Here is a 23,088-nt window from a genome sequence, read left to right as displayed (position 1 = left end):
AAATTGCTTTTCTTGTTTACTGTTTTCTGTCAAAGTTATTTTCTATCACACTTGAGTAAATCGATCAATAAATCAGTCCTCTGGAGTAAGTGTAAGTTGGACACTAGAAAAATGTATAAACATGATGACTGAGCATGTAAAAATATGTTTCTATTCAAAACTAGAAAAAGAAGAACGAACGTACAAAACTCATTTGTCTATCTCCGCAAACAGAAACCAAAAGAAACGAAATGAATGTTTGCTGATTTCAGAAACTATTCAAGGCCAGAAACGCATTCAAGAAATATTTGGAAAACCCAGACACCACTTACTTGGAGGTTAAAGTACGGCGGTGTTTTGAGTCTTTTGACGGCTCTTCTGGGTTGACGTCGCCCATATTGGCGTAACGGTACGAACAATCGTATATCAATATCACATTTCCCGCAAAGGGTCTTTGGAGTTTGGGCCGATCTTTTTATTTTATGTTGTTTGATCTCGGGCCTTATGCAAAGGCAGTCCATTTTACAATCGAAAATAGATTTTTGGTTGATTTCTGTATCTGTTACTGTAACAACTCATTACTATGAATCTCCTACAAGCCACTGTACACTGCTTCAAAGTGGTGCAAAATTTATATGAAATTTAAACCTTCTATAAGCTATGAAAAGAGTCTATTCAGTATTGTATCAAAAAATGGATTCTATTCGTATGACCCTCATGGGAGTCATGGGCTCATGGCATGGGAAGCAAATTGCCTATTTGCCTTTAATAACACTAGAAGTAATACACACCCGATGGGTGTGGGATGGGGATGGTTACCATAAAAAGGGTGGGTATTTCAGTACTTATGCAAGTTGAGATTCTGTGGCATTCATCCTCGCCCACTATGAGCATTTTTGTTCGGAGTTTGTCTCCAATCTGAGGCTCTGTGCCTCTGCTTTCCTTTTCTATTGTTTATCTTTCTTTTGGGTTTGCTTTCAGATCTGATTGTCTTCACCCCAGTTTCTTTTTGTCCAAATTTCTACTTCTTTTCCTCTTGTTAGTATATATAAGAAGTTGTATTTGTTAGCATTCATTTATACAAAACCAAGTCAGTCTTAATGTAGGACGTGTATGAGAAGAATGGAAGTAAAAACTAAGTCAAGAGCCTAACTGATTCGTACAACACTTCTTAAAGTTTCATTCATTGCATTTACATGAATGAGTGTAGGGATTGATATTTGTGCTTCAATCCCGAAGAAGTCTATGATGTTTATCAAATGCTAAGGGGGGTGTATTGTATATGGAATTAGTGAAACTTTTAAAGAAATCTATGGAACTTAAAAGTCTGGGTGTATTCAATATAGACTTTTAACAGTCCATGAAAGTCTTGAGGTATTCAATTATGATTTTTAAAGACTTAATGAATTCCACCAAAATCTAGGGGTATTCAATTAGGATTTTTAAAAATGAATAAAAGTACAGAGGTATTCAAAATATCATTCATACTTATGGAATTAGAAAATCATTGATAATCATGGACTTTGTAGTGTTAATTATACATACCAAACTCCAATAATTTTCCAGCCTCCAGACCAAAGATTTCAAAAAGTCTATCAAAGTTTCATCTTCAAAAAAAAAAAAAAAAAAAAAAGGTCTATCAAAGTTCTTCTCTCTACGCACGAAGAAATTTGTCCTTCATCATCTCTCTTTCTTAAATTTTTGTCTTTTCTCTAATCTTTTATGATATCAACCTTTTTTGATACCCAACATGTTCATTGTAGTTGTTGAATGTGATTTTTGTTTTGTTTTTTTTTTTTTTCAATTGTGATACTTTGAATCCTAATAGCAATAAAAATGACTTATGAAACCCTAAAACTCAAATATTGTGGTCTAACCCTAAAACCTTGAACCATACTAAATTTTTTTTTATTAATTAATTATTCTCATTAATTTGAATTTATATTTTGGTTCAAAAAAATGTTGAACAATTGAATTTCAATTGATTGACTATAGATCAAGACATTGACCAATATTGCTACAATATATGTTAATCGTAAAATTGATGAGAATAATTAACCATAAACATCAAGTGATCTATATTGTATATTTATGTTGTTGGGAGATTAGGAATGAAAACAAACTCTTTAGACAGACTAACAATCATTTATTTGAGTCAATTTCTATTAGAAGATACTGGAGCATTGAAGAGACAACAAGTAATTATTTTGTTTTGTGTTTGGGCTGCATTTGCTTTAATTTTTTTTTTTAATATTTTGTACATCCTAGGAAATCTGTAGAAATCATTCATAATAAAGTATATAGATTTTCATGAATCAATGAAAGTCTGTTGCTAAAATCAATGATGTTAAGAAATCCATAACAGTTTATCAGATTTTTAAAGAGTCTGTAGACTTTTCAAAAAGTCTGTCTGTCATTTAAAAAAAGTCTGCACAAATCCAAATACAATACACCCCCCTAAGTGTTTATACCATGCTATAAGTTTTTATTAAGCATATATATATTTTATATTTAGAATAAAATATTTTTTATGTACATTATTTCTTTGAAAAATTTGTGTTCCTCTTAGGTGTTAAATTCTTCAATGAAATTGATTTTATCTTCTATTATGGGGAATTGTTTTGAGTCTTTTGACGCATATGTAGGTTTTTGGCTAGGTCCAAGTCTTCTCCCGGTTTTTTTTTATTATTATTATTTTTATTTTATTGTTCTAAGGTTATAGCCCTAGCACCGCGAGAGAGCCACTACACCACCAAAACGTTCCCTGTCCGGCTGCGACCAAGGATAGCGCTAGCATCGCCTCTTTGTCACTGTGCTCGCTGCCGGAAGGATACTTCAGTGCCCTAGGCTGAGATCAGGAGAGAAAGTGTTTGACTCATGGTTTTGGCAAGGTGGTTGATGGCAGGTTTTGGGCGGCATCTCTGGGCGTTGTGGTAGTTTTATGTGCAGGGACGGTGCGTTCCAAATCCAGCGGCGGCGTGGGTTTTGGAGAGTTTGGGCATGGAGTGGGCTCGGGGCGGGGCGATGCATCGGCAGAGGCTTGTGGGGCTAGGGCAATGCTGGCTCGTGGTGCAACTTGACGACGCGCTTCTTATGGGCAGCTCGTGGTAAGGCTGATGGAAGTGTTGGTTTCGTGGGCGGCATTGTACAGGCGGCTGAAGGGGTGATGGAGTTGTGGTATGGGCTTGGTCAACCCTATCTGTTGGGCCTTGACTTGGGCCACTTCTCTTGGGGCTGTCCTATTAGGCTTTCTAATTTAGGCTGGAGTTTTTTTAGCCCTAATTAAGCCAATTCCTATGTTTTTTAGTTAGTTTAAATTACAATAAATTCTTTATATTTAGGAAGCTAAGCATCGATGTGCACTCTATGTATCTCTAGCGCTTTTGGAGTAGAAACAAATGAGGATCTCCGGTACCTCTACGTATTTGAATGTACAATGAGTAAGTCTATTTCTAAGTATCACTTGTGGGTACTATCACTATCTTCTTGTCTGTCTATGTCTTTAAATGACAGTGGAATAGTATGTAACAGCTTATTCAGACTTGTGATGAATATATTATTTCTCCCTATGGGCTTGATTAAAAAAATATAGGTTTTTGGCTTTTTATAGTATAGCTCGATTTCGCTGCTACTTGGCTAAAATGAATTTCCATCCTTTCCGTCTTTTGACACGTGTTTATACATGTACTACACTGAATCTTTGGGATTGGTGTTGGAGGTGGACTACAGCCCGTAGAATTTGTTTCGGTTGCACAAGATCACAGCTTTGTAGAATGTAATTAAGTTTGGGTGACGTAGATTAAGATTTGGGTACCTTCTAAGGGCATCTGCCACCATAGGTCAAAGGCCAAATATATTTAGCATACCAAAAAGGGAATATTCCCTATAAGATGCCCATTTGGCCTATTAACAAAAAACAGTACTGCCACCGTAAGCCAAATTCTATAAGCCAAAAACATATGTGTGCGTGTGAATATCATAAAACTTGAAAATTACAAAAAAAAAATCTGAACATATCAAATATTAAGTTCATATTGAAGATCTTAACAAGATATTAACAATGGTATAATTTTTATATTCGGAAACATTATAAATAACACATTTATATAAAAAAAATTTATAATTTTATAAATGTATAAAACATAATATATAAATAAATAAAACATAAAAATTAAATGGCACCTACCATTTAGCCTACCAAATGGGAAGCCAAATTTGGCTTATGAAATGTTAGCAGGCCATTTTTTTTTGAAGCCCGTGTACTATCTAGCCTACGGTGGGAGAGAGAGATACGCTATAAATGATGATATAGCCTACGGGAGCAGATTAACGATGGTAGTAGGAAGGATGGCAGCTACGTTAAGAAAAGAAGAAAGAAACTCTAGCAGAGCTCTCATGTTTTCTTTATCTTTCTCTCTTACTTTAGTTCTTTAGATTTATTATGAGTTAAGATGTATGGATGATAGTTATAACCTATAACATGTTTTCTTTATCTTTCTCTCTCACTTTAGTTCTTTAGATTTATTATGAGTTAAGATGTATGGATGATAGTTATAACTTATAACCATTATTTATAACTATATTATACTTAACAGAATCCATTTCGACAATCAAAGTGCTTTAAATGAGATATACACATCCTTAGATCATATATTAGTGTAGAGTAAAATTCTCATGTAGTACCTAAACTACTCATCCATTTACCATCGTAGATTCGTAGTACATCCGTCAAATCTTCTGTCTTAAGTTTTCACCAACACTTCCCCATCACAATCCAAATCCCACTCTCTCCTCCCATACCCCAAACATTGCCAACCTTTCATACTCCTCATACCTTATGCAACCTACCCCCATTCATAGTGTCACCAACACTCATAATCAACAAGTCCCTGACCATCCGTGTACAATCCCAATCTTATCCCACCAATCTCAAACAACCCAAACCAATATCCTCACTGCAACTAAGGGAAAACATCTTCAATGGTCACTAAGTTATGACTTATTCGACACTTAACTCACTGTATTTTCAATAATATCACTTAACTCACTCAGTTTTACATCCGTTTTTCACTTAACTCACTGTCGTTAATTTTTCCATTAAAAGCTATTAAAATTGAGGGTATATTTGTCTAAACACTAAAAAAATGCATTTCTAACTTCTTCTTTTTTGTAAAAAGACAATTTTTTTTTCAAATTATATTTAAGTTAAAAAAAATCATTTTTTATTAGAAATCTCATAAATTTGAAAAAAGTCTAATAAATGTAAATTGAGGGTATATTTGTCTAAACACTAAAAAAATGCATTTCTAACTCTTTTTTTTTTTTAAAAGACAAATTTTTTTCAAATTATATTTAAGTTAAAAAAAGGGCTAATGATAAAAGAGGTCATTTTGACGTGCCTTATTATAATTCAGATAACATAAATGTCCTAATGATAATTAAGGTCACCTCTTAATAACCTGCCACTAAAATTAAATGTAATTACCAAAGATGCCACCGGCAGCTCTCTCTCCCTCCCGTTATCCAATCCTGTCTGAACACTCTCGACCCTAACCAATCTATCTCTCTATCTCTGCCCCGCCGCACCTTCAAGGAGCACTCCTACTGCGTCTACTCCGCCTCCGGTGACTGTACCGCACGCGTCTCGGATGTGCATGAGCCTAGGTCCGCCATCATCATCCCGGTGCACGAGTTCGAGATCCTCTCTTGTGATTCGAACAAGTACGACGACTGCGTCATCGCCATCGCCATCGCCTTCGTTGACAAATCGATCAAGGTTTGGGACGTCAAATCCATTGGAGCTCCGATTTCGGTGCTCAACGCCACAGCTACCCCGTCAAAAAAGTCAAATTCTCACCTTACCGGCAAAGCTTGATGATGTCGTGCTCGTACAACTTGTCGGCGTACTTGTCATTGCTTCAATACAAGTACTAGGTACTGGCGACGGTTTTGATAGCTACAGCTCCGGCCTTAGATCCATGACTGATCACTTAGGGTTCCGGTCCTCCCATTCGCTCTTAAAATGCCTTCAATTTTGTGATTTGCTAAGGTTATGATTGAGTAGTAGGATAGGGTTAGGTTTTTTTTTTTGCTCTATCAGAGCTCTGACTGTGTCTTTGTGCTTGCAGCAAGAGGATGAAGAGGTGCTGGTGCTGCATATGGATTTGGTCGAAGTCCTCAGCCGATGGAAGGTTTGTATTTTCAACACTAACACTATTGTTTACTATATTGATTTCTTCATTTTTGTGTTTAGAGAGTTGGGTTAAAGCTTTGTGTGTTGCGTAGTTGATTTGGATAATTGAGCTTTCTGCAAATTTGGTGCAGTTGGGTGATTAGAGTGCAAGTGAATGGATTTTTATTAGGCTTTTGTTTGATACATGTTGATTACAGATGAAGCATATATGTAATGTTTAGAATCTCATGTCTTGTTGCTTGCTGGGATCTCATTGAGTTTATGAAATCTGTAACAAAAGTACTAATTCAATCTTTAAATTGTATAGTTTATCTATATATGGAACTATCTGTTTGGGTATATGTGTGTGACTGTGACTGATAGAATATTGTGGCATACATGTATATAAATGAATGATATACGTGTATATAAATGAGCAGACTTTGTTTGAATTGGTTTGACCTTTTATAAACCAGAACTCATGAGACAACATGAAAATCTGTATCGTCTTTAAGAGAGGGATGAGATAGTTGAAAATCTGTATCGTCTTTAAGTTGAAAATAATAATTCAGTAAGACTATATTGTATTAGCCTTAATGATCATAAGCACCTCCCTAGTAATATGCATTAGATGTCTGTGGAAATCTCTTTTTATTACTGGTGACTGTTTTGATCTCTGCTTTTGTATTCAAAGTATATGGAAGCATTTGACCTGATAGGCATGATTTAGTGTACAGCGTCATTATAAAGTTAGGATAGATGTTATACCTGACTCCCAATGCATGTGTTGGCCATCTGAGACGAATTGATATGATACTGAAACATTAAGAATGATGAAATGAAGTCTTTAGTCTTGTCAAAATGTGATGAGGCCCTATAACTCGCTGCTTAGCACCTCAGGCATCATGCGTGTAAAATAACTCTTGGTCCATTATAGACTTGTTAGAGCCATGATTGATTTCTCCCTTATTGATTCTGAGACCGAGATTGAAGCCTCTCAAGGTAAATTGATTTGTTATCTTCTTCTTTGATTAAGTTTATGGGTAACTTGATATGTCTTGCTTTTTGTGATTGCTTATATTTGGTATAATAATCTCACTTAGTAAGAATTATGGTCTTCGTTTTAAGTTCGTGAATAATTGCAACAATCTGGTGTTGCTTGTTCGTGGGTTTTTTTTTTGTAGTTGTTATAGCTATGCAGTTTCTTTTGTCAAGTTTATGTAGAATGTAGTAGAAAATTTTAGGAGTCGTGGGTTTTGTAGTTGTTGAGTGCCAGTGATGACCAGACTATTCGTATATGGAACGCTAGCAGTTGCTCACTTGTATTTCAGTTTTGACAGGCTATAATCATTGTGTTATGTGTGCCTCATTCCATCCTAAATGACCCTGCTTTACTGATGTTGGTGGCTAGGTGTCATTCATTTCCATTAGTTTATGTTCTTTGTTCTTCAAATGCAATACAATTGGTTTTGTCATGACTTTCTTATGTAGTTTCTCATTTTATTTATGAGTTAGATATCATGAACAGTTGCTTAGTATTTCTAATTATACTAAGTATGCTTATTAATTTTTGTATGGATTTTTATATGTGTGCAGCTTTACAGTTACCTCCAGACCAAAGGCAAAAGCCACCTGCCCTTCCAATCCACCTGCACCTGATTTTCCCTTGATTGATTGATTGGGATTTCGCCCTGTAATATTGTTTCAGTTTTGTTACTTTGTGATATAGTATATGTGCAATGGAAAATCAAGATTATACTATTTCAAGTCACCGCAAAATCACTGACCATTTCACTGTCAATCTCTGATCTAGTCACTGTTAACCTCAAGTCATTGGCAAAGTCACTGACCATGTCGCTATTAATTTTTGGTCAAGTTACTGGTCATTGTCACTGGCCAAGTAACATGTCACTAGCCAAGTCACTGACCATGTCACTGTTAGATACTTATGTCACTGACTAAGTCACTGGCCAGGTCAGGTTCCTAGTTAATGAGGTCACTTTTAAGCCCAAGTCACTGGCCAAGTTACTAGCCATGTCACAGTCATGAATATATCACTGATTAAGTTACTAGCCAAGTCACATTGCATGTCACTATCAGTGTTAATCTCAAGTCACTGACCATGTCACTGTCAATTACTAGCCAAGTCATTGGCTAAGTCACTGTTAATCTCTGGCCAAGTCATTGACCAGATCAAGTCCCTAGTTAGTGAGGTCACTGCCCAAGTTATTGTTAACCTCAAGTCATTGGCTATGTGATTAACAGTGACTTGGGTATTAACTTGTGACTTGGCTATTGACAGTTACTTGGTTAGTGACGTGGTCAGTTACTTGGTTAGTGACATGGTTAGTTACTTAGTTAGTAACATGGTCAGTTACTTGGTTATTGACATGTGATTAACAGTGACTTGGCTACTGACAGTTACTTGGTTAGTGACATGGTCAGTTACTTAGTCAGTGACATGGTCAGTTACATGGTCAGTGACATAGTCAGTTACATGGTCAGTTACATGGTTAGTTACTTGGTCAGTGACATGGTCAGTTACTTGGTTAGTGACATGTGATTAACAGTGACTTGGCTACTGACAGTTACTTTGTTAGTGACATGGTCAGTTACTTGGTTAGTGACATGTGATTAACAGTAACACTGACCATGTCACTAGGCAAGTTACATGTCACTTACCATGTCATTGACCATGTCACTGTCAATCTCTGACCAAGTCAATATCAATTCCTGGCCAAATAACTGATCATTTCACTATCAATCCTTGTTGTATTGATTGCAAGGCATATGTTTTAATGGCTGCATTGCATTCATTATACGTCAAAACAAAAAAGTGTACAGCCACCAACATTATCCGCCAAGGATAATGGTACATAATAGTACATAGTCAACAACTAGGAACCTTATAGATTCAAATATATAGTTACACAATTCAGCCACTATTCATATATTGAAGGAGAAACTTGCTTTATAAAGGGTTAAATGAAGCACATCGCGTACTCATTTCCTTGCCAGCAACTTCTTTGGAATCTTCTCTATGGGGTAGATTTAAGCATAAAAAGCCTGGCAGCACGCTCTTGCAGAGTACCCCCACATTTTAACCCACCATGTTGCAATTCTGATTTCAACATTTCTGGGCCAAGAACCTGCCACAATGAGTCGATCAAGGTCCAAAGTGGGTAACAAGGCTTATCGAAGATTTTAAGTGATACCAATATAAGCACAGTAGAAAAAATGGTGGTGAAAGCTATGATGACAAAAGTTATAAGACAGGTATATAAAAAGAATGTGGGATTTTATCTTACTTTCAACTAAGCAGATAATCTGATTCATGTTCGAAGTGGACTGCAATATAAAGAAAAGAAGCTGCACTCTGATGTCGCTTCCCTCTTGGGAAGCGCATAATTTAACCCTGAAATATCGTTAGTAGTATAAGCAAATAGGGATCGTTCTATCCGGGGATTGAGGGTACACTTGTAATTGTGAAACAAATAAAGAAAAGTATTATTTACAGAAATAAAATAAAGAATATAAATATATACAATTGTATAAACAAATAAAGAATTAAAATAATAAAGTATTATTTACAAAAATAAAATAAAGAATAGAAATATATACAAGTAAACACAAATAAGGGGGGGGATTAGGATTCTTAAAATTAAAATTAAAATAAATAAAATAAAGAAAACGTAAAAACATATATACAAGGGTGGAACGCAAGGAACAAAGATCAAAATCAATTTCATGTAATCAAATTCGATTCAAACCCTATAATTGTTCTTCCAAGTCATGAGAGAGGAGTTGATCATGTGAAACATTCGAAAGCAAATGATTTCCCATATTTTACTTTTCAATGCTAATTAACCTAAGCAAAAGCACCTAGATTAATCCTATCAAACATGCAATCAAGCCCTAGAAAGCTAGTCAATCATGACATGTTCAACGCATTAGACATAGAGAAAGGCTATCAACTCAAGTGTACAACTTAGTTACGGAAAAGTCCACCTAATTGCAATCCTCTTCAATTAAATTCGATTCTTGTCCAGAACCTTTACTACTTTTGATTCAAGTTACACAAAACGAAAAGTCGATTTCATGTTCTTAAACCTAGCACCAATTACATGCAAATCCTATAAGTGTCGACCCAAATAAGATAAACATATAAAAGTTTTCTGTAAAGCAAATTTAATCGAACAAACTCACATAAGCAACTTAGAATCACAATTATAGAATTCGAAAACTTTATTTAAACATAGAAATTGGGCTTAAACTTTGCCCTAAACATTATTGTTAACTAGAAACAAGTTCATACGAAATCAAACAAGGAAACCAAAAATTCAAACAAGGAAAACAAAATATCATTACAAGGAAAAAGAATGAATTACACCGTGAGGGGAGATGGAGATGGAGAGCTAGATGGTTGGATCTTGAATCTTGGAAGCAAGCCTTCAAGGTGGATGATGGAGGATATGATCTTCACGGCTCCTTCTTCTTCTTCCTCTCCTTGCTTGAAAACGCAGAACTTTGCAACTAGAGAATGGAACAAGAAAACTAGAGAATGAAAAAGAAATATGGAGAGGAAATGGAGAGACAAAGAAGATGAGATGGATGAAGGAATTGGTATTTTGAGAGTGAGAGGAGAAGTGTATTTATAGCCCAAAAAATGATGAATGGAGGGTGGAGATGAACATAAATGAAGGGCTAGATATGTTAGACAAATTTGTAAAAAATATCTTCCCACTTGTTTATCACTTGTTCAACTTGAATTGATTTTCCTCCTCAAGATTTTCCACTTGGTTGCAACTTTGATTTTCCTCAAGATTTTCCACTTGCTTGCAACTTTGATTTTCCTCCTCAAGATTTTCCACTTGGTTGCAACTTTGATTTTCCTCCTCAAGATTTTCCACTTGGTTGCAACTTTGATTTTCCTCCTCAAGATTTTCCACTTGCTTGGAGGTCCTAAAAATAGAAACTAATAAGAAAAATAGAAACTTTCCTAAAATGAAAAATGGCAACTTACTAAAAATGATAAATAGAAACTACAAAAATATAAACTTTCTACAAATATGAACTTTCCCAATCAAAGAATGGAAACTTTCCTAAACAGGATTTTAATAAGGAAATAACGTAAGAAATGTAGGGAAATGCAGTTAAAACGTCGCATTAAAATGCTCCTATCACACTCCTGCCCAAATTTTTGCTCATAGTACTCTCTTATCAACTCTTTCTTTAGGGGCATTAGGATTAAGTTGATATGCATGCCCTCTAATCTACAAACATAAGGAAATAGAAATGAGCAACATCTTCCACAATAATAAGAGTTTGAAAATTGAGCACATGAAACTAGTAATAAGCTGCTAAATTTCCATCATCAAATTCGTACATTTTCTCAATCTTAATAGCATTTAGATAAGCATCCATAGACAAAACACACCTGCTTGTTATTTCTGGCCAAGATTTTGCAGCTACCCTTCTTTTCCTTATCCTGGAAAATGCCATTCATCCTCGATCGGGTTCATGAATTAATAAAGATGAGATGATGAGGACCAGCTTTTAAGAACACAATCATCTTCGAACTATTTTTGGTTGAATTAAAACTTTATTGAAGAGCTGCAAGCAGCAAGAACCAAACCAACAAGCCACGCAGAAAAGCCAACATCATCAACATGTAACTATGACGTTATCAGTAGTCTAAATATAAAACTAAAAGAAAAGAAGAGCTTAATTGGTGTATATGTTTTATATGATAGCTTGTTACTGTACCAATTTCCAAAATGCAAACCATGTCTAACCATGGCTACTGACTTAAAAACCCAAACAACCAAAAAAAGAACAATGATTCCCCAAGGCCTATTACCATCTTAAAGCCCACTTTTTAGAACAAGTTATGTCACCCATGTACAGATTTATGGTGTTCAATTAGGAAACTTCATATCATTGATAATTCATAACTTATAAAACTATTTAATCCTACATAATTGGCTTGACTAGTAGTGTTTTCACAAATTGGTACTGGGCTGCTATTGACACTGCTTTTGCATGTGATTTCTTATATAATGCAAGATCTTGCAGCAAATCTCACTTCCTTAACTAGTTGCAGGAAACAAAATTATAATTTAGAAAGCCTTGCATAATGCATCAAGTAGAAATAAAAATGACTGAATATGGTATTACACATGATTAATAACATTAGATTGGCAACCTTGACTGAAATACAAAAAATACCAGAACCAAATTTATATAAATAGGTCGTTATCAAAAGCATTTGTAAACAAGTTTCCCTTATAGACAAGGGACTTGCGAAGGGGAAAATGAAAGAAAAGAAGATAGCACTTATGGATTAACACCTCTAGCTGTGCATGATCATTTATAAATTTGTTCACCATTTGTTTGAAAAGTGGTTCAACAGCATTAGGACAAACCTGCTCATAAGCAAATGCTCAAGTTAAATTGAGTCGACTGTCAAACTAGTAATTTGAATAATGCTTCATTTCCAATAGAAGTTGGACTTAAGTTAATGGAGGGACAGGAAAAAAATGAACTTCTACAGAGGTCCGATCAAATATAGGAGTAGCTAACTGACCATATCATGATTCATGACAGGCCTGGACTACTACAGCGAGTAATTCATGCAGTGACAGCATTTGGTTTATCAAGAGAAAAAGACATTCATTGAATAGGTTAGATAACATACTGTAATGCAATTGATAAAATAAGGATAGAAATTCAACAGAACAAGCGATGAAGCCCAATAGTTCGAGCAACTACTTTCAACATTATCATCTTGACCTTTAGTAAAACAAATGAGAAATGCACTTTCCGGTGTCAATTTTACAACAAACAACATAACTGTATAGAAAGAAAAGAAACACAGAATTGTTATATAACAAAGTGGTTTGTAATTGAATCTCTTCTTTCCAGGTACTGTTGAAATATGATGGTGTTCCAATAATGGTGAGCAATAACTTTCTCTACAAATCAAGCATGTCTAAGTACCTTTTGAATTCTACAAATGTAAAACATCAATAGTTAAATCCCACAACCCTAGCAACTAAATCAGCACAAACCAGCTCCAATCAAATCAAATCAAATCAGCCGCAATCACATTCAGAGAGAGAGAGAAAGAGTGATGAACATCAGCAAACACAGTGCAATAGATAACTATAGCAGCAAAGAGATGAACCTGCAATTAGCCACAATGGAGGCAAGGCCATCGGTACTGAATCCCTCACAAGACAAAAGCACAAGGAGCTTGAAATTCTTGAAAGACTTGGCAATCAGCTCTAAGCTTTCATCAGAGATCATGATTGAAACCGGAACGGTTGTTGGCTCCGATCATGTACATCGCAGCAACGGAACTCCCCCTGCGGCACGAATCCACGCGGGTGGAGTGGGTTGGGTTGCCGATCTCCTCGATGAAGCCACTGCCGCAGTCCAGACACACCATCGGTGAGTCGCCGGAGCTGGTGAAAACCATAACGAAACCAAAAACAAAAAAGCCACTGGAGGTCATTGATAGGCGCATTTTAATGTGATATTTTAAATGTTAATTCCTCACATTTTGCTTAGTTATTCCTTAACGAATCGATTTTTAACTTAATTTCTATTTTTAGGTACATTGGAGTAGATGAAGAAGAAATGAGTGTTACGTCCATAATTACCTAGAAATGATGGAGAAGAATGAAAATGCACTAAAAAGTCAACCTTGAATATTTTCTTACTCCGGCTAGGAGAATCAGAGCCAAGCAAGGAAGAAGGAGCGGCCACCTGACCAAATGAACTCGAAATGAGCTGAAACTCTCCAGATCCATTCTAGACACCCAAAGGATCATTTCTTATGAAGAGTGCCAGAGAAAAATATGAGTGGAAGGCCTTCAAACAATCAGCCCAATTTTCTACAGAAGCAAAACCGGAAAACTGGACCTGTAAGAGGTCCAGCAGCATTTCCGGCCCAACCACATGGAATAAAGCTCTGAAAATTTGTGAGGATGATATACACTCATAGTGGAACATTTTTTATGAAGAAGTCGAAGGCTCATTCTGAAGTTTTGATGGAGAAATAATTGAAGGAATAAAGGGGAAGAAACTGACCTGAAAACAGCTCAACACCACATATTCATGTTTCCCACCCATATGAAGAAAGCATTTCTTTTTCCTTGGATACAATTTTTCTACCCTAAAAGATCATCATCACTTCCACATTTCTTCACCTTCATGCTTTGCTTTCATCATTACCTCATCTTTTACATATTTTACAAACCACTCTCATACTCCACTTTCATTATTTTTCTTCATCTCATCATTTCACTCTTCTTTTTCTTCCCTATTTAAACACCTTCTCCTCTCACTCTCAATCACCAATTTCTGAATCCATAACACCAATTCCTTCATCCATCTCATCTTCTTTGTCTCTCCATTTCCTTTCCATTTTCCTTCTCCATTCTCTAGTTGCAAAGTTCTGCATTTTCAAGCAAGGAGAGAAAGAAGAAGAAGGAGCCGTGAAGATCATATCCTCCATCATCCACCTTGAAGGCTTGCTTCCAAGATTTAAGATCCAACCATCTAGCTCTCCATCTCCATCTCCACTCACGGTGTAATTCGTTCCTTTTCCTTGTAACCTTTTTGGTTTCCTTGTTTGATTTCGTATGAACTTGTTTCTAGTTAACAATAATGTTTAGGGCAAAGTTTAAGCCCAATTTCTATGTTTAAATAAAGTTTTCGAATTCTATAATTGTGATTCTAAGTTGCTTATGTGAGTTTGTTCGATTAAATTTGCTTTACAGAAAACTTTTATATGTTTATCTTATTTGGGTCGACACTTATAGGATTTGCATGTAATTGGTGCTAGGTTTAAGAACATGAAATCGACTTTTCGTTTTGTGTAACTTGAATCAAAAGTAGTAAAGGTTCTGGACAAGAATCGAATTTAATTGAAGAGGATTGCAATTAGGTGGACTTTTCCATAACTAAGTTGTACACTTGAGTTGATAGCCTTTCTCTATGTCTAATGCGTTGAACATGTCATGATTGACTAGCTTTCTAGGGCTTGATTGCATGTTTGATAGGATTAATCTAGGTGCTTTCGCTTAGGTTAATTAGCATTGAAAAGTAAAATATGGGAAATCATTTGCTTTCGAATGTTTCACATGATCAACTCCTCTCTCATGACTTGGAAGAACAATTATAGGGTTTGAATCGAATTTGATTACATGGAATTGATTTTGATCTTTGTTCCTTATGTTTCACCCTTGTATATATGTTTTTACATTTTCTTTATTTTATTTATTTTAATTTTAATTTTAAGAATCCTAATCCCCCCCCCCCCCCCCCCCGTATTTGTGTTTACTTGTATATATTTAATCTTTATTTTATTTTTGTAAATAATACTTTATTATTTTAATTCTTTATTTGTTTATACAATTGTATATATTTATTCTTTATTTTATTTTTGTAAATAATACTTTTCTTTATTTGTTTCACAATTACAAGTGTACCCTCAATCCCCGGATAGAACGATCCCTATTTGCTTATACTACTAACGATATTTCAGGGTTAAATTATGCGCTTGCTTTAAGCGCATCAGTCATTGGACCAAGCACAATCGGAAGCTGGCGCCAGCAATGGTGGTTAATCAATTTGGCTGGAGGAGACGTAGTCGTCGATGAACAGAAACTGCAGCACCTTCGATCTGAATCAATTGAAATCTGAATCAAATAGGAGAGAGAAACTCCGATCAAAATCAAATCAAGCTTTTAAGTTTTGGAATTTCTAATAAAAGAGAGAGAAAAATTGAGCTTTGGGATTTTGAATATAAAGTTATAAACGTGAATTGCTTTTAGGGGCAGAATCGGAATCAAAAAAATGAAAAACTGACTTTTTTTAACATTACCTTATTATTCATAAGGATTAAATTAATATTACTAACAATTCATTATGGACCTTTTTATCAAGTGGGAAACTAGGTGACCTTTTTATCATTTCACACTCTAATGTGACATTTTCAATCATTTCCCTTTAAAAAAATTGTTTTTTATTAGAAATTTCAGAAATTTAAAAAAAAAATTGAAAAAAAGTCTAATAAATGTAGTTTTTTTAAGTTAAAAAAAATGATTTTTAAGTGTTTTGACAAATATACCCTCAATTTTAACGGCTTCTAACGGTAGAATTAACGGCAGTGAGTTAAGTGAAAGACGGATGTAAAATTGAGTGAATTAAGTGATATTGTTGAAAATACAGTGAGTTAAGTGACGAATAAGTCATAACTCAGTGACCATTGGTGATATTTCCCCCTGCAACTAATCCCATTGCTGACCATGTCAACCTACCACGAACCCACTTGCATCTTCACAATCAAAACCCACCACAAACTACCCAGCATTCACAATCTCATCCCCATAACATAAACTACAACCCCGATAATCCAAAAACCACTTGGATAAAGCCACCCAATGGCTGTATCAAAATCAATTACGATGTGGCTTGGGATAACAAAACTTACCTGGCTGGTCTTGGTGTTGTTTGCGAAATGATAATGGAGCTCTGGTTGATGGTGCATCTCAACATTGCCGATCAAATTTGGCAATTGAAGCTGAAGGAAAAGTCGCCATCCTCGCTCTCTCTCTTGCCCAGAAGTACATACACCATAGATTCTGCCGGTCCTTTTTTTCCTTTCATCGTTGTTTTTTATTTCTTTCTCTGTAGCTTTTCACGTTTCTTCTCTTAGTTAGCTTGTCTAGTCGTGCCTCTAGTGTGGGCTATTGACTATGAAAGATTGTTTGTATTGTTTGCTGGGCCTTGATTCTTCTGAGTCTAGTCTCCTTCTTTGCCCTCTGGGCTTTAATGAAAGTCTATTCACGTCCAAAAAAAAAAAAAAGTTTTCACCAACACTAGCTATAAACCGCAAGGAAGATACTACGTTTATTAGATCCAAGTCCAACACCATCGTGCATGGAGAAAACGTTGAAGTGTTGAACACCATTTTCAAACATGGAGTTGCATTAACGTGTAAACCAACACCAAGCCTGATAGGTCCATTTGCGTGACACTATAGCTCGTTTCTGGTTCTGCTTACCTACAAACGAATTCTCCTCCTTCCCATCCAGTTCGACACATGTTCAGCCATGTACCTGCCACGTCAGACGAAGATATTCTTGGACATGTCTGATTGGAGATCGTGGAGTGTTGTAGGCTGCAGAGAAGGTTCTGGTCAGCAGACGATCATAACTTCGTGGAGTATAATTGAGTTTGGGAAGCAACATTTGATTAGGACTTGGGCTTGTCACGAACGGGTGTAGTGGGACTGGACTGTGGCTTTTGGTCCAAGGACAAAACTAGCTCTCTAATAATATCTTAATTGCGCCACTCGTCTTCTTCACATTTTTTTCTTTTCTTTTTTTTTTTGTTTTTGGGTTTTATTTATATTTTTGTGGCTAAATTTCATTCTTCAATGCTAACTTGAGGTTGACTAAACAAACATAAGGTCTAATACTCTAATAAGAACCGTGTGCGTTTATACCAAACTATAGGTGACTAAAAGTGTGAATATAAATATACATGTCTTGACCAAAAAATAAAAAAGTAAGTTAAAAAATCGAGTTTCAAATGATTAATATTTTACATGCCACGATAAATAAAATGACACCGTACTACTAACTTATGTGGTACAACCACTCTGACGATTTCCATAAGCTATTAGTTAATTTACAGCAATTGACCTATAGTTGTAGCAAAAGAAAAAAAATAATAATACAAGAAATAATCTACCTAATTTTGATGCTTTATAAGAAATATAGGTTATGTGACCACATTCTCAAATTCAAAATGTAAATTTGAATCGATACATGTCTTAAAGTGTAACCTAGTTAGAGTTATCACAAATTCACAATGAATGGTGACGATCACAACATCACACTGCCAGAACTTTTTTTTTTTTTCTTTTTCCTGATATTCTATTTACTACACTAAGAACAACTCTAACAGATTCCCTATATTTTGATTTTTCTCTACTTTAGGGAAAAATGAGCCTCTTTTGCTCCAACAGATTCCCTATAACTATCTCTATTTTAGGGAAAATGAGGAGAGAGAAAACCAAATTCCCTATATTTACAGCAAACTCCAAAATTTTAAAGAAGATTGAGAATAATTCTTAAATTCATCCCGCAATTTTACTTTCATTTTACTAGTCCCTTAACAAGTGTTCCGCACATGTCAATTGATTTTTATTTTATTTTTATTTTTTAAATTAAAAATGTTATAGTAATTTCTATCCTCATTTTGGGGATGCTTCTCATTTTTCCATGGAAGATATTGCAATTTTTTCAAATATGATATAGTCTATTGACTATTTTATCCACATATACAAATTTTTTTTTTATTAATCTATACTATTATTAAAAGAAGAGGCTTTGTTTGCCAAAATTGATTTTTTTTACCTTTTCAACCCTCAAAGATTAAAATATCATGAATAATATTTTATTCATCAGGGACAAAAATGTCAAACCATAATAAACAAAATAAAAAACCAATTAAAAAAAATTTGCTAAAACTACCCACTCTAAGCATAATAACCCACTACTCCCACACCCATCGGGTGTCGGCAATTTCTAGTATCTATATTATGTCAAGGCATATATGGTAATTCAAAAATTTAACCATTTATATAAGATAAAATATAAGATAAGATAAAGACTAACCCTTCCAAACCGTAAAAAAGGTGATTGCAAGCCCTTTTATTTATTTATTTTTTTGGAGAATTGGAATAAACATAGATTTCAAGAGATATAAGTATTATATAGATTCAACGTATAATGAATGTAAGACATAACTAGTTACTTACTAATTAAGCCGGCTATTTGTAACAATGACAAAAACAACGAAAGTCGTCAAAAAATATCTTCACTTCTTTTGAAAGCTATTTTGAAGGCATGGCAAGTCTGGACTTGTGTCGTTTGTCGGTTTGGAGGGGAGTGGGGAGTTGTGGTATTTAGGGAATTAATATAAAACACAAATTCAAAAGTCCGTTTTTCGCTTGGCTTTAAGAGGAAGAAGAAACGTTGAAGCAACCGCGCGAATCATTCTCTCTCTTTCTGGATCTTGCTCCATTCTCCTAACTACTTGGAGAACATTGAACCTTCCACAAACTCACACCAACTCTAATGAACCTTCTCTGCTCACTTTGAAGGTAACCCACAACAGAAAATTATATTTATATCCTCTTTACCATGCTGGTGGAGCTGTTTGATCTGTCAAGTTTGCTCATTTTGTTTCATCTTTTCACATAAACTGTTTATTAAGTTCAGGTTTGTTAGTTTATAATGACTTCTATTTCTGTTAATTGTTTTGCTTATGCTTATTTAGTCCAAAGGACATGGTTCTCTTTGCTTGTTATTGGTTCAATTTCCACAGGCATGTTAGGATTTATGGAATTAAAATATTGGGTGTTAGTTATTTTCAACTGGGGTCTGAGAGATAAGATTATACTAGCACTTTATGATTTATGTTACTTGAACACACTGTACATCATAGGATTTATCAGTTGTGAATTGTGTTTTCTCAACTATTAATGTATTAGAGGGTAAAGTTAACTACTTGCTGAGTCTTTTGATTGTTGTTGATTATTGCAGAATACAATTTCTGGGCATGGAAATACTGTCATACAGTTCTGCTTCATGCTGTGATGTTGTAAATTTAAGGTGGAACTTGGTTGTAAAAAGCTCGAGTTTAAATGGATCCAAGCTCCCAGCTTTTAGAAAAAGTAGAGTTCTTTGCGCTAATTTTGATTCCACGAGTGGGGTTGTGAGCTGTTATCGTAGAAATCAGTCTTTCTCAAAGAAACTAAATCACCGGGGAGGTTTTAGGGCGTTAAACTCCCATGAGAAGTTTAAACAAGTCGGTCCAACTCTATCAAGTGGAAGCTCTGATGGCTATGTAATTGGTGTGGAAGAGGATGCAAATATTTCAGAAACCGGGGAATCAGTAACTAAAGTTTTGATTCCTGGTGTACCGGATGAATCCAATGGTGAAATAAGTGCTCCTATAAGTAGTTGCTTTTGGGAATGGAAGCCCAAATTCAATGTGCATTATGAGAAAGCAGGATCTGAAAACTTGGGCTCCCCACCAGTCCTGTTTCTTCCTGGTTTTGGAGTTGGTTCATTTCACTATGAGAAGCAAATGAAGGATTTGGGACGAGATTTTAGAGTGTGGGCAATTGATTTCCTTGGCCAGGGCATGTCCTTGCCATTGGAAGACCCTGCCCCTCGTACGAGGGAAGAAGGTATGTCGGATAGGAACAATCTTGCTTGGGGCTTTGGAGATGAATCTGAACCATGGGCAAGTGAGCTTGTTTACTCCATTGATTTATGGCAGGATCAAGTTCGTTATTTCATAGAAGAGGTATGCGATAGCTCTATAGTTTTTATTTGTTCCATTATCTGATGGGGACTTGCAGAGAATCATGTTCTATTTGATCTTTTAGTAGATGCTCATATTGTAGCTCATGCTGCCTTTACCTTCCTTTACACACTGAACTTCGGGTTTGCTAAAAGTGTCCTCTTTTTCACCATGCATTATTATAGTTCCAGATTGAGCATTATACATGAATATGAATGATCACTGCAGTAGTATATAACATAACTGGCTGTTCATTTTGGGCTTGATTGATAATTCTAGTGACACCATTTTTATCAAGAAATGTAATCGTCCTAAGTTGTTATTGTCCCTTATTATGCTAGTTGTGCCGCTATCCATATGTATTGAATTTGTTCTGTTCACTATATGCATATTTATTAGGTTAGTGATATTGACATTGCTTCAGTTGGATTTATAGATTGAATACATATATGGGATACTGATAACCATTGATAATGCCTAAAAGTTGAAGTTGTTTGCATGAATTCCACCAAGTGTTGACCACTTACCAGTGATCACATAATCACATCTGACTTTTCATGCAGATAATTGGTGAACCTGTCTATATTGCTGGAAACTCACTGGGAGGGTTCGTTGCTTTATATTTTGCTGCATGTAACCCTCATTTAGTGAAAGGTGTTACATTGCTCAATGCAACTCCTTTCTGGGGATTTCTACCTAATCCCATAAGATCTCCAAGATTAGCAAAAATATTTCCATGGGCAGGAACATTTCCTCTACCTGCCAATGTCAGAAAGCTCGTAGAATTTGTGTAAGTTTCTTATATCTTGCATAAATATTATTGGAGTAAATTGTAGTATTAGTTCCTGAATTTACAAACAAGTAGGCAAACTAGCTAAAATTGAAAGTGAACTGATTTAACAGAGGCTTCTTTATGTGGGAACTGATTTAATCTGAGAACTGAACTCCGAGAATATCTTTTGTGTGGACTATGTTATAAACAAACTATTGTTGATACTTGAACTAAAACATTTTGAGCTTGTTTGATTTCAGTTGGCAAAAGATAAGTGATCCTACGAGTATAGCACAGATACTGGAACAAGTTTATGCAGATCATTCAACAAACGTTGACAAAGTATTTTCCCGCATAGTCGAGACAGCAGAGCATCCGGCTGCTGCTGCATCATTTGCTTCAATTATGTTTGCTCCTCAGGGACAACTATCATTTAAGGAGGCTTTATCCAGGTAGGCAATACAAAAGGTTAAACTGATGAAGACATTTTTTTTATCTGCTTTACTTTTTTCTGGTCGATGTTTATTAAGGGTTCCAGGGGATTTTTATGTGTAGATGTCAAACGAGCAACCTACCAGTTTGTCTTATGTATGGGAAAGAAGACCCATGGGTGCAACCTATTTGGGGTTTTCAGGTGAAGAAGCAGGTGCCTGAAGCTCTATTTTATGAGATCAGTCCAGCTGGTCACTGCCCTCATGATGAAGTTCCTGAGGTATACAATCCTTCAGTAATTAGCATGAAGTTTTTCAGTCTCCCATTCAATAGCTAGTGATGCAAGAATTGTTACCATAACTAATAGTCTGTTATATTTCTATCCTCCAAGCAACCAAGTCCCTGATACCATGTTTGACAAACATAGATCTCAGAGGATTAAGCTATTAGGAATTGGACCGACTTCATATATTATGCTACTGTATTAGTTTTTGGTTTTAAATTTCCCTAGACACTTATGCTCATAATCTATTAATTTTCTTTGGCATAATTTGCTTTACTGTTTTGTGTTCTTAGAAGACTAATCATCATTTATACAGGTTGTGAATTACTTATTGCGTGGGTGGATCAAAAACCTAGAGTCTCAGGGTTTAGTCGCATTACCTTTGCTTGATGCCCAAGAAAGTGTGCAGATTAACATTGCGAGGGACTTGGAATTCATCAGAGATGGATCAAAAAAGTCGGTGAAGGTGCGCTTTTTTGGATCCAAGTTCTCACTTTGGGACAGGATAAGCTCTTACATCAGTTCTCACTTTGGGAAATTAGAGCTCAAGTCATGAAACCCAGAAACATTTCTTCATAGATAATGTAGATATTTAAATGTAAATTGTAACATATTCTTTGATTAGTATGACATCTTCCACGGTTATAGTTTTGTGACGGTACTACTGTCAACCCCAAATTTCCCTACTTCACCCAGCAAATACTCATTTTTTTTAGCATTCACAATTTTTTTTCCTTACACAGAAATTATGATAATTTTATTAACAGTAGTCGAAAGGGTACAAGAGATCACGTAATACAAAGTATTGGGTACGCCCACATACAAAAAGGAACCATGTTGATGCATAACAAAAGCATTTCCCGATTCACTGGGTTCATATATCTGTGGCACATAGGTTCATCACAGGAGTTCTGGGAGTCTTTGGCCCTTTGTATAACCAGGCATGAAGATTTGCATATTTCAAATTCCTAGACAATCTACGGGATAGGCTTTATGATAACAGTCCAATAGGGGCGGACCGATGTTACTGTTTGAAGGGGTCCGGACCCCCCTTTGATT

The 23,088-nt window shown here is 35.5% G+C and overlaps 2 protein-coding genes and 1 long non-coding RNA gene across 8 annotated transcripts; 2 read left to right on the top strand and 1 right to left on the bottom strand.

Moving 5' to 3' along the window:
- The first annotated feature begins 5,486 nt into the window (after positions 1-5,486).
- On the top strand, positions 5,487-7,938 carry LOC112195386. 4 transcript variants are annotated; one of them, XM_040515274.1, is made up of 3 exons: positions 5,487-5,974; positions 6,108-6,170; positions 7,748-7,938. In XM_040515274.1, the coding sequence occupies exons 1-3, from the start codon at positions 5,628-5,630 to the stop codon at positions 7,827-7,829; spliced, it is 492 nt and encodes a 163-aa protein (XP_040371208.1). In that variant the 5' UTR covers positions 5,487-5,627; the 3' UTR covers positions 7,830-7,938. The 4 variants fall into 4 exon arrangements, 3 of the variants coding, with proteins under 3 accessions (XP_040371208.1, XP_040371207.1, XP_024191579.1); XM_040515273.1 differs by having other exon boundaries at positions 5,487-5,980; XM_024335811.2 differs by having other exon boundaries at positions 5,487-6,028.
- A 1,004-nt stretch (positions 7,939-8,942) lies between these two features.
- On the bottom strand, positions 8,943-13,663 carry LOC112195441. The gene is made up of 2 exons (XR_002934518.2): positions 11,589-13,663; positions 8,943-9,300 (listed from the first exon to the last, which is right to left on the bottom strand). It is a non-coding gene; the product is annotated as an uncharacterized LOC112195441 (long non-coding RNA).
- Positions 13,664-19,139: 5,476 nt separating this feature from the next.
- On the top strand, positions 19,140-22,715 carry LOC112195371 (pheophytinase, chloroplastic). Of its 3 annotated transcripts, none has more exons than XM_040515268.1 (6): positions 19,147-19,452; positions 19,777-20,545; positions 21,106-21,332; positions 21,575-21,766; positions 21,870-22,026; positions 22,346-22,715. In XM_040515268.1, the coding sequence occupies exons 2-6, from the start codon at positions 19,793-19,795 to the stop codon at positions 22,583-22,585; spliced, it is 1,569 nt and encodes a 522-aa protein (XP_040371202.1). In that variant the 5' UTR covers positions 19,147-19,452; positions 19,777-19,792; the 3' UTR covers positions 22,586-22,715. The 3 variants fall into 3 exon arrangements, with proteins under 3 accessions (XP_040371203.1, XP_040371202.1, XP_024191555.1); XM_024335787.2 differs by having other exon boundaries at positions 19,149-19,334; XM_040515269.1 differs by lacking the exon at positions 22,346-22,715 and having other exon boundaries at positions 19,140-19,334; positions 21,853-21,992.
- Positions 22,716-23,088: the final 373 nt, after the last annotated feature.

This window comes from Rosa chinensis, chromosome 1 (assembly GCF_002994745.2).
Source record: "Rosa chinensis cultivar Old Blush chromosome 1, RchiOBHm-V2, whole genome shotgun sequence".
Taxonomy (NCBI): domain Eukaryota; kingdom Viridiplantae; phylum Streptophyta; class Magnoliopsida; order Rosales; family Rosaceae; genus Rosa; species Rosa chinensis.
This window is presented reverse-complemented; position numbering and strand designations above follow the sequence as displayed.